Raw genomic sequence first — 12,843 nt, forward strand, 5'->3', positions numbered from 1 at the left:
CATTTAAAAATCAAATAAGTATTTTATTCAAAAAATATTATATAATAAAATTGAAATTAAATTCTTTTTTTCTTTATGCTTCTATTTTATTCAATGAAATGAAAACTTTGGTTCAATTATATTTTTTATTTTCAAATGATTTAAAAAAAAGTTTTTTTTATTTCATCACGTCAATTTTGATTTTGTTCCTATTCTCTATATTCAATTTTGTTTCAGTTCTAGTTTATTGAAAATATATAATTTATATAAAAATTAAAGCATAAATAAATAATATATTTATCAAATAATTAATATACGAAGAAGATATTAATTTCAAATTTTTGTATCATCTTCGTCAGCCAGAACTCGCATTAAAATGATTTCCCAGCGGTCATTTTAAATCAAACAAATCACTTATTAATTAGGTGAAATATGCAAATTTAAAATTAAAAAAGAAAAATACATATTTTTAAATTAGTTTAGGCGAAAATCTAACTAATGAAAATTGCTAATTTAGTTTATTTTTTCTGAGATTCGAAAATATTTATAGAATTAAACTAAAGTGGAAACGATTCTAGTTTTATTGTATAATTTAATTAAATAATTTTTATAAAATAAGTTTACATTTAGTGTATAATTACGTTTCATATCTGGAAGCAGGTGATGATTTATATTTTATTATTTTAAAATTTCTATTAATTAATCTTTTAAAAGAAGAATATCGAAGTAATTTAATTTTATTATATTTTGTTATTTTTAAAAGAAATTTGATATTTTCGCTATTTTTTTTTAGAAAATTCTTTAAATAATTAGCAATATTGCATTTTGCTGTTTTTAATAAATTTCAAAAAGTGTGTTTTTTTCAATGATAAAGTTAAAAAATTTAATAATGCTATTTTAATAATTTATTTTTTTTAATTAAGTATTATATTCGAAAAATTTGGATTTAAAAACAATTCATTTTCTATGTAATTTAAATAATCATTGTCTGAATTGTGGATTATTTTAGAAAGAGAAATTAGAAAATGGTTGTCAATACTTGAGTGATTAAATTAGACATGTGTAGAGATAATTAATTCAAATATTTTGATATAATCCAAGGACGTCACGTTCTAAATAAAATAGTAAATATGAAAGTAATGTAACCTTTTTTTTATACCCATTAGAAATATATTTTTCGTATTAAAGGTCAAAATGTGAGTTACATGTTGGACATATTACAGTGTTATGATACCTTGAAACTTTTTACCTGATATAAATCCGATCAAAAAAAATATTGGAGAAAAATTGAAGATATGTTCATAGAGCCAAAGAGAAATAAATGGATGCTATAATACGGATTTTACACTTCGAGATTACTTCACAATTCTATTTTCGGCTTATTGAATCGATATAAAATCGAATTCATGTGCATATACTATTGAAAATATACAAAAAAGTATATTAAATTTATTATCTTAAAAAATATCTTATTTTTTAAATATAAATTTAATTAAATAAAGAGAGTATCTCGTTTTATATATTAAAGACGTATACCATTTAAATTTTATACTTTGTAATTACACTTTATGTTACGTATGACTTTTTCGTGATATTAATAAAAAAAAGTATTTTAAATAATTTGAATTATTTTCTAAGGAAATATATAAATATATTTATATAATAATGCGTTTTTATTCGATATACCCGTTTGCAAAGGATATTGAAGAGATTTATTGCAAACAGGCTTTAGTAACTAAGAATAATGTATAAGTAAAGAATAATTCATGGATTTGATGTCATGGTGTCAAGTCAGAGTAGAGAAGCTAGCATGCAAACCTCAAAGCAAATTCATTATTCAACTACTCTGGGAAAAGAACGACAGAATGTAAAGATTTATAGAGAATTTGTGAATTAGTATAGAACGATTCCTTCTTTACATAACAAAAACTATATAAATGATTTTGCTTTATCCTTCGGAACCCTATAATCTTTAATATTGCTTCTCGAGGCAATAATTTTTTAAATAAGATTTCATCTCTTGTATTGTTGAGCATATGAAATATAGTGGAACTATATAAAATTAAAGATATTTTACAAGGAAAGAGAATATTTTAGAAGAAGTGAAATCTTTTTAAGAGAATTAAAGCGTATAGAACAATAAACAAGCGATTATTAAAATAATTTAGATAAAATTATAATTGAATCTTAGAAAACAATAGTGAAGATCTTCAATACAAAACAACGGAAAACTATAAACGATATGTTTACTAAATGTGTTTTTTGAAAATTATCTATGCTGCAATACAATACAATTTTCTTTTTATGAGTTTCAAAACGGTTGATAAATGACAACGAGACGTGTAATAGTTTTGTGTCTTAACTGTTTATTACGTCGTGTACCCTATTTGATGATGAGAAACACCTGCTCTGTTTCGTTTACGGCAATGAATCTGCAGCACCAAGTATGTGTTCCGGATGCTGAATAACGTGGGAGACAACAGGGGAAACGAGCTGCAGTCAACCTTCTGAAGAACATTTTCGATCCACTCTTGTGGAAGAATTCCAGAAGCTTATATCAAATGATATAAATGACTCAAGTGATATCATAATTATATACTAAAAAAAAGGTCGAAGTCTGAGATTTTTTTCATCTCTGAAACATCCGCCTTTAAAATATTTATCATACATTATAATAGGATTGTAAATTTAATGCTAATGTATAAATTTAACATGTAATTGCCATCAATTTATAAACATTACGTTTAATTAATTTTTTCTGTCAACGTTTTACAATAAACCTGTATCTATGAAGCATTTTAGAAATGACGTGATAAAACGTTTTTGACAATATTTTACGCTATATACAGACAAATCCATTAAAGTGATTTATTAAATATGTATAATTAAAATAATTGAAGTTTAAACAAAATTTAATTTTGTTCATTATAAACGTGACCCTTGACATTTTACGAGATACAAAATTTGCTTATTAAACCTAGTTTTGCTTGTTTTTTCCTTCGTGTTGATCAATATTTCGTCAGATACGAATAAAACTATGCAAATACTTTATTTACTTTTTAAAAAACATTATAAAAAAAGAAAATGTGTATCTTACTTGCTGTGTTATTGTAGATAACAATATATCCTGTCAGAGGACTATTCCAGATGAGTGGTGTAGCCCAAGAGAGAGTTATCATACGGCTAGTAACTTGAAGAACTTGAATGTTATAAGGAGCATCGGGTGGTGCTGTCAAAACAAAATATCCAATTTAATAATATCCTTGAAGAAATCTTTCCAAGCTGGAAAAAAAAATTGAAGTTTAACTAACTTTCTGAAGCGCATTTATACATTTAAAAGAAAAATATATATATATACTTGTTTACTGAAGGATTTTCATATTTTTATACATAAGAACAGTTTTACAAATAGAAATAATCTGAAATACTGACATTATTGATTGATGTTTATTCTTTGCAAAGTATTACTAGTGATGTAAAGCTGATCATAATTAAACAACGAATATATATTTTTTTAAAATTATTTTTAGCTGCTGATTTTAAATAATCCTAAAAATACGTTTTTGAAGTAAACGATTGTAGACTTTTATTAAATTAAAATGTGTTTTTTGTGAATTTTTTATTGTTTTAGTATCAATAATAAAATACAAACATACCTTGTACGGTTATTTGTATACTTCTTTCTTCTTTACCGTATTGATTTTGTGCTTCGCAAGTAAATATACCAGAGTCTGATTTCTCGGCAGATGTTATCTGCAACTGAGATTTAATTCCATCCGGTAGAATGGTATCATGTATAATATACCTAAATGTCAAAAACAAAAAAACTATAACAAAAAGTAATTGAATTATGAATATAAAAAAACATATAATTATTTTAATATATCAATAACTAAGAAAAATTCTAATTATACTTCATTAATCAAAACATTAATTTTTATATCTAGTATCGCTATAATTACTGTACAGATTACACAACTATCTTATAGGCCTATATTTTTTCTTAAGAAACAATTTTCTAAATGAAAGAATATTATATTACTAATTAAAATCTAAAAATTAATGTTTTTTGGTAGGGGTGAGGTTTGTGAAGGAAAAAAGCAGAGTTTAAATAAATAAATTTTATAGAAATGCAATACGATATTTCCTCCATCTTTATTTGGTTTGCAAGATATTGGCAATACCGATCAAAGTTGGTCATAAGAAATATCGTGGAAAAGAGTTTCAAGCGTTTGAAGTTTAAACATTTCGTTCTGCTTTTTCACACAAGTTTAGTGGTTATGTTTGTTTTCACGATTTTTATCATCATTTAGAAAGGTAGAATGAAAAAGTTTAAACTTTAATGATTCGTAACTTCAATCTTAACATCTAGGCAAAAGTACATTTACATGTTTAACTTTGTAATGTTTAACTCTTATTATTATAATATTAATAAAAATTACATATTATAATATCTTGTTAATGTTAAATATTTGTTGTAAATATAGGCCTACTATCAATAATTTTAAAAAATCTTTAACTTTTCATTTTGAAATTTATATTTTATCATCTAGAAGAGAATTTTGCCAAATAAGTTATACAGCATGAATAATTTCAAAATTAACCCCTTTATTTATTTAATTTTTTAATTCAAAACTTGCTGTTACTAAATTTACATTATGTACTGTACATAGATGTTTAAGTATATTGTTAAAAATAAAAAAAAAACTACTTTAACGAATGCTAATAAATTTCTTGAATTTCACGAATTTTCAATTATCGAAAACAATTAAATCTTATCTCAAAATTTAATTGATTTTTAGAAGTTTAAATGGATTAACTTTAAATCTTTTCTAAGAATAATCCCTAATAATCTTTAAAGTCTTTATTGAAGTTGTATTTTTTGCATTTTGTCTTTCATTATACAATAAATTTATATTTTAATGTATATAATTTTAATAAATTATAAACATTTTGAAAGTAAAAAGTAACAAAAAACAAAATTTTATGTCGTATTTTGCAATTAAATTCTTAAACAAGTTTTTTTTAAATAAAAGGAAAAAAGTATAATCAGATTAATACAAAACAAAACATAACTAGTTTAATTTTACTATTGAAAGGGGGAAAATATCATAAAAATTCAGCCATTTGGAACCTGGCCAAAATATCTTCCCCTGAGGATCGGTAATTTTATAAGATAAAATTACATAAATCTAATTTTCCGCATTAATAAATAAAATTTAAATTATCTAATTTATATCTAGCTTCAGTTTTTATGACTAATCAAATTATTTATATAAAAATGAATTAAGAAAACGGATAAAAAAAAAGATTGATTAAGATCGCAAAAATCAGAATGAAAAAGACTTTCTAAATAAGCTATAAGTAGAGTTGCATTTATCATAATTTTATTTTATGAAAACAAAACTGTCAGAAACTTATGTAGTACCTCGATGTTATACCGCGATCAATTGGTCTCTGGTGTCTTCTCCATGATATAGTCAAAGGCTTTTCTCCATATGCAACACAAACCAGTTTAATATCTTGTTTTTCTTTCACTGTTTTCATTTCAAAATTTTGCTCAAAATACGGTGGCACTAGAAATATAAATTTAAAATTTACTACAATATTTAACTCTTCAAATGTTCTTTTAACTTATTCCCATAGGACAACATTACCAAAGAAATATTGTGTAAGATAAGAAATTCTACGCCAAAAATAGTATTATTTAAGGAAAAATTTACGTATTTTAATGATTAAATTTTATTTGTTTCTATAATATTATTTTATTTAATAATATGTTTTGATAGTAAATATTTTTATTTTTCAATTTGTGTTTTTTTTATTTTATTTTTATTTCTCAAGTCTATCAAATATTTAATTTTCACTCTTTTCGAATTTTTACTCCCAAGAGAAAATATTCTTAACAATTTTATTGAAGAAAATAATAAATTATATTATATTTTTTGTAGATAAAATTGAATAATCATACTACATTACATATTTTATAAAGTATAAATACTAAAAATTTTCAATTTATTTTTTATTTTATTTTAAAATTTATTTAAGAACTAAAACACAACAACTTTTTTTAAATGCTGAACATTTATTTACTTTTTCTCTTGGCTAAATGTAAGGGTTTGTTGTTTATTTAATACTTAGCTTAGATCAAAAAAACATCTTTTGGTGCTTAAAATTAAAATTATACAAACAACAAAGTCAAACTATAAACTTAAAGCAATGTTATAAACTTGAAGTTTTAATTTTTATTAGAAAATCTTGTACAAACTCTATGTGCTTATATATTATATACACATTCAAACACATAGATACTGTATATATATACATACTTACAGTTAGGTAATCGATAATTTTGTTTTAATTAAATAAACTGTCAGTTAAGAGGTGTTCTAATTATATCCACGACGGAAATTCCTCTCCACCACAGACTGAACTTATCACACTTATCATTTAACTTTGTAATTTACTCGGTCACTTATGTGGAAAAATCGAACCTAACATGTTGGTAGAAAGTTGTGGAATTTACAGTTTGATAAACCGTATGATGCTATTTCTGATGATAAGTCAATATGTCACAAATTGTGATTAAAATTAGCACACTCACCGTCCCTGTCATGCACTCTTAAGAATTAATACTTGAACCCACGCCCTACCTTTTAATGTAAATATAAAGTTATTACCTGTTTCCTCTTACCAAAATTCTATGAAATTTTTAATTAAAAATTTTACTAACTTGTTTAAAATATAATAAAGAATTATTATAAGGCTTTAATAAGCTTACATTTAGTAAATATATCACCTAGATTGCTACCAGATAGGAAATTTTAAAGATAATAAAGTCTAAAGATTCAAATACATCTTTCAACTTTAGATATAAGTCTCATAAATACAACTGTACGTAATTTAATTACACTTAAGTTATAACTAATATCCTTATCTTTCTGTTTGTTTATTATATATAAATCTACTTGAAATAAGAAATAAAAAAAATCAGCAAATTACACTAAACAATAAAAATTATTTGAATTAGTAGAATAATTAATGTTCATTATTAAACAATGTTAATTATATGATGGATGATGAAAATTTATATAACTATAATCTTATAAAACTATTTCAAATTGTATGAAATTATATAATTATATCATAATTAATTATTTAAAACATAATTCTTATCCAATATTATTGTTTTATTTTAATTCATCAGAGGGCAGCACTGGATTATGTTAATGGTCCCAATGATTGCCCTAGAATATGATTTTACAAAAAAAAAAAATTAAAAAATAGATAATGCAGATTGCGTTTTTTTAGCATTTGATATATGAAAGAAACTCATATACTTCAATGTTAAAAATAAGAAAAATTGATAGCGATGCTATTTTTAGAAACGGTATGGACTTGATAGCTGCATTATATTCAAATACGAAAAAAATATTTTTCGTAACAAATAACGTATTATAAATTTAAATATATATATTCATTTATATATTTATTTCATTTACTTGCATAAATTATAATGAAATATTTAATAAAATATAACAAATTAATATTTCTTAAAACAAAATTTAATAGAATGAAGAATTTAATATAATATAATAAAAATTTATTAAATTAGAAACACTTTCTTTCTTTTAAATTAAATAAATGAATAATTATTCGAAAAATATTATTCACAGAAAATTAAGTGAAAGAAAAATAACTGAAATGAGCTGAAAAATAAAAATTAACCGAAAGGAAAAAAATAAAGAATTTCACTCTTGATGTGAACTGACGTAAACTATATTTTGTAGAAGGTAATGAATTTTGCTAATTATACAATTGCTTAACCGTTTAAACATTAAAAATATATTTTAATTAATTAAAAATCCAACAACGGGTTGCTTAACTTTCCCGGTAAAATCTACAATTTTGGTGGCGCCATCTGTTATGATATTTTATTTAAAAACTTTTCATATTTTTAATTATTATAAAAGGGCAAAAAACTTAATTCTGAGAGCAGAGATCGATTTTATAAAAAATTGTAAATGTCATTATGCCCGACCCTATTCGAAATATGACACGCGGCCTCCTTTATCTTTCTACCCCGTCGACCTATAACCACCAAAATTTAACAGCTCAAATCCTCTAATACACAAACCTCTCTGCAAAATTTCAGAAATTTTCGATAAAAAACACAGGAGTTATTAAGCTTCAAAAAGGGTGAACAAAATCGTGCCACACTACTATCCATATATATAGAAAATTCCCCGAAATTTTATTCATTTCTCGACGTTTCAAGATACCCTAAGTCCAAAAATATAAAACACCTTGAGGTCATTTTTTTGACCAATTCACATACTTTCCCTCTGTTATAATAGAGTCGGAAAAATAATAGTAATCGCCATTATTATTAATTTTTGAAAATATTTTTGACAATAAGCAGTCTCCGATTTATTTTATTTAAAATTTGTACTTTTATATTTTATGAAAAAACGTAGCATTAATATTTTAAAATATTATGGCATTTAGTATTTTATAAAATACATATACATATACCACATTTATATAATATAATCTAACGATAAATTTTAACTCACTGAAAAAAATCATTATTTTTCTATTTGCCAAAGGATGTTTTGAAAATATATTATTTATATATGAAGCGGAAAAACTGGAAAGTAAACATATCATGCATCAATCTATTTAATTCACAAGAAAAAAAAATTCTGACAAAAATAATTTGATGTGAACGTAACTTTGATAAAATAATATTAGGGTCAAGGACTGTGCGGTTGAAATTGGTCCAAATGGCCAATAGTTTTCCAAAACTAGAGCAAAAAATGGCAAAACAACTTTGTTATGTCTTATATATTTATCATTGATCTGTTTCAATGATATTTATTGAATGTAGCATCTTTATAAATCTACTTAAATTATCTCTTTTCGACATAAAGAATATAACAGTAGCAATTTTTATTTAAATAAGTATATATATATATACTCTAATATGAATGCAATAAAATTTAAGTTTTAATTAATTTTCCAATTCTACAACAAAGAAAAATCAAGAAATTAAATATTTCATATTATACTATTTGTAATTTCTACAAATATATCATCAAAAAGTTATTTAAATTGGTGAAAAGGAAGATAGAAACATTTTATTCCCTGCAGATATATATTTAATTAAATCATAATATAAATATTTGAGATTTACTCAAAGTTTAAATTGAAATAAATAGACATATAAATCCTTTTCCCATTAGATTATCTTAATATAGTAATTAAAATTAAGTAAATAATCCTAATGTGAACTTCCCAATTAATAATAACAATTGAGTACTAATTGAAATTAAGTTTATATTATTTTTATACAAAAAATTGTATTGAATTGATTTAATTTCTAATAAATAAAATGTTAAAGTTGTAATTCGTGATCGGAAAGATCGCATGAATGACAAAACAGCTGTTTCGTGACATTGAAAAAAATCTGCATTCTTCAGACGGTGAAAGAGTTGTTTTTGCATGAAGACATCTGGATAGTTTTTTAATGCCATAGAAAAGAATCTATCCATTTTGCGGATTGAAAATCGCAAAAACATCCGAAAACAAAAATAAAATATAAATGTTCAAAAGGAATTTCAGTTACCGTGCGGTTTCTTCAATTTTATAAAACATTAAAAGGACTTAACAAATTTACAGTTTTATAATTTTCTAAATTTAATAACTTTATTACATTATTTGCATAATATATTTGAACTTTGGTTTAAAAAAGCTATTATTTTATATTTTTAAACATCATCGAAACAATTATAAGGCTACAATTTTTTTCGAATTGCAGACCTATAACGGTCGTCTGTATTATATCCGTTCTTCTTAATCTCGAGAACGGTGTTAAATAGATGAAAGTCGAGACCAGATATGGAAAAATTAAGAGTAGAACGCCCCAATTAATTATATACGAACTTCTGGTATAGAACGGAAGTAACGTGATTTCAGTTCAAAATTTTCCGCAGAACGGAGTTACATAGATGCTCCTGTATATCACACTTTTCCTGAGAACAGAGTTGTTTTCAGGAAAAGTGTGATATACAGGAGCAAGATCGAGAGTATATATTTTAAATAAAATAAATTAGGAATATGGTTAAAAATTTCAGCACGGCATTGCAACGATGTCACAATAATTTTTACTCGTTTACATTAATAAATTATTCTAATTAACGTATTAGAAAAAATAAATATTAGTTAATATAAAATGAATAACTTTCTATTAAATATTTTGCCATTCTTACTTAAATAATCATATATGTAATTTATTAAACGCATGGCAAGTTATAAACATTCGTTTAGAAAATTTATAGTAAATTATATTAATTATGTCACTAACTTATTATATATGCATATAAGATATAATACTACATATTTTAAATGCTAGAATTTACGTATATCTTTGTTAAATTAAATTAATTTAAAGGAATAAGAGAAACTTTAATCAAAGTAACTTGTAATTGAATATGAAAACTGTTGATTTAATTTAGTTTAAATTTTAAATATCTTTGATATGATAAATGAATAAATATTCTATTTTAAAATATAACAAACACTTTTTATTTTCTTTAATCTTTTCGATTATCCAGCAAAGTTTTTCTATTCTTCAAAAGTGTAAAATTATACAAAATGAATACAGTACACTCTTGATAATACGGTCCTTAATAATCTGCCTCTCAATTATTTGATTTATTCCCGTGAGATCGCCTATTCGCTTCCGTTTTCATGAAAATGTTAGTCATGCACACATCCTGTTTTTCTGTTTACTCAAGTTTTATTTCTACGTACAGTATTGCATTTCAGTGCGACGTATTATTTCCCTCCCTGCATCGAAAAAGAATCAGTACCTAAGGGTGACAGATCATGTCTTTAGGCAGACGTACACTTAGTAATCCGACATTCTCGCTAATGTGGCAACCCTCTGTGCAAAGAATGACTGGATTAGCAAGAGTCTAGTTATTTAAGTACGTTAATCAGAATTTTCAGATTTAAAATTTTAATATTATAACTTTTATATTCTAGACAATATTTGTCTCTAAAGCCTTAATATAGAAGTTAAATCTAATGAGCGAATAGTAGCGTATAATTATCAGAAATCTTTAACAATTCCGAGTGACAGAATTAATTCATCTGGATAGAAACATGATGCAGTCTTCCATCTATTATGAAAAGAGCGCGGATTCCCAATTATTTAAAGCTCACATTTCTCATTCCATTGAAAAGCACTTTACATTTTCTCTAACGCAACACCATTACACGATTTTTCTTTTCTTTTCGCTTTAAAAGATTAGATAAAGTCATTCAAAAATAGGAACGAAATTATATATTTTTTTGATATCTAAAAAAAGAGTAAGTCAGGAAAGAATCTAAAGTGCATATTTCTGCACATAATCACCTGTATTAAAACGAATCATTAACGCAATTTATAAATCAGGATATATACCCANAGTTGTTTTTGCATGAAGACATCTGGATAGTTTTTTAATGCCATAGAAAAGAATCTATCCATTTTGCGGATTGGAAATCGCAAAAACATCCGAAAACAAAAATAAAATATAAATGTTCAAAAGGAATTTCAGTTACCGTGCGGTTTCTTCAATTTTATAAAACATTAAAAGGACTTAACAAATTTACAGTTTTATAATTTTCTAAATTTAATAACTTTATTACATTATTTGCATAATATATTTGAACTTTGGTTTAAAAAAGCTATTATTTTATATTTTTAAACATCATCGAAACAATTATAAGGCTACAATTTTTTTCGAATTGCAGACCTATAACGGTCGTCTGTATTATATCCGTTCTTCTTAATCTCGAGAACGGTGTTAAATAGATGAAAGTCGAGACCAGATATGGAAAAATTAAGAGTAGAACGCCCCAATTAATTATATACGAACTTCTGGTATAGAACGGAAGTAACGTGATTTCAGTTCAAAATTTTCCGCAGAACGGAGTTACATAGATGCTCCTGTATATCACACTTTTCCTGAGAACAGAGTTGTTTTCAGGAAAAGTGTGATATACAGGAGCAAGATCGAGAGTATATATTTTAAATAAAATAAATTAGGAATATGGTTAAAAATTTCAGCACGGCATTGCAACGATGTCACAATAATTTTTACTCGTTTACATTAATAAATTATTCTAATTAACGTATTAGAAAAAATAAATATTAGTTAATATAAAATGAATAACTTTCTATTAAATATTTTGCCATTCTTACTTAAATAATCATATATGTAATTTATTAAACGCATGGCAAGTTATAAACATTCGTTTAGAAAATTTATAGTAAATTATATTAATTATGTCACTAACTTATTATATATGCATATAAGATATAATACTACATATTTTAAATGCTAGAATTTACGTATATCTTTGTTAAATTAAATTAATTTAAAGGAATAAGAGAAACTTTAATCAAAGTAACTTGTAATTGAATATGAAAACTGTTGATTTAATTTAGTTTAAATTTTAAATATCTTTGATATGATAAATGAATAAATATTCTATTTTAAAATATAACAAACACTTTTTATTTTCTTTAATCTTTTCGATTATCCAGCAAAGTTTTTCTATTCTTCAAAAGTGTAAAATTATACAAAATGAATACAGTACACTCTTGATAATACGGTCCTTAATAATCTGCCTCTCAATTATTTGATTTATTCCCGTGAGATCGCCTATTCGCTTCCGTTTTCATGAAAATGTTAGTCATGCACACATCCTGTTTTTCTGTTTACTCAAGTTTTATTTCTACGTACAGTATTGCATTTCAGTGCGACGTATTATTTCCCTCCCTGCATCGAAAAAGAATCAGTACCTAAGGGT

At 24.3% G+C, this 12,843-nt stretch overlaps 1 protein-coding gene across 1 annotated transcript in view; it reads right to left on the bottom strand.

Moving 5' to 3' along the window:
• The window catches only part of LOC111616681 (Down syndrome cell adhesion molecule homolog), a 191,291-nt gene that overhangs the window by 126,351 nt on the left and 52,097 nt on the right, over nt 1-12,843 (bottom strand). The window contains exons 12-14 of the mRNA XM_023358064.1: nt 5,408-5,555; nt 3,636-3,784; nt 3,077-3,208 (exon numbers count right to left, since the gene is read on the bottom strand). Of these exons, the coding sequence (XP_023213832.1) occupies nt 3,077-3,208; nt 3,636-3,784; nt 5,408-5,555 (429 nt within the window). The remainder of the gene's footprint in view (nt 1-3,076; nt 3,209-3,635; nt 3,785-5,407; nt 5,556-12,843) is intronic.

This window comes from Centruroides sculpturatus, unplaced genomic scaffold (assembly GCF_000671375.1).
Source record: "Centruroides sculpturatus isolate CEXI.00-Female unplaced genomic scaffold, Cexi_2.0 scaffold24, whole genome shotgun sequence".
NCBI lineage: Eukaryota > Metazoa > Arthropoda > Arachnida > Scorpiones > Buthidae > Centruroides > Centruroides sculpturatus.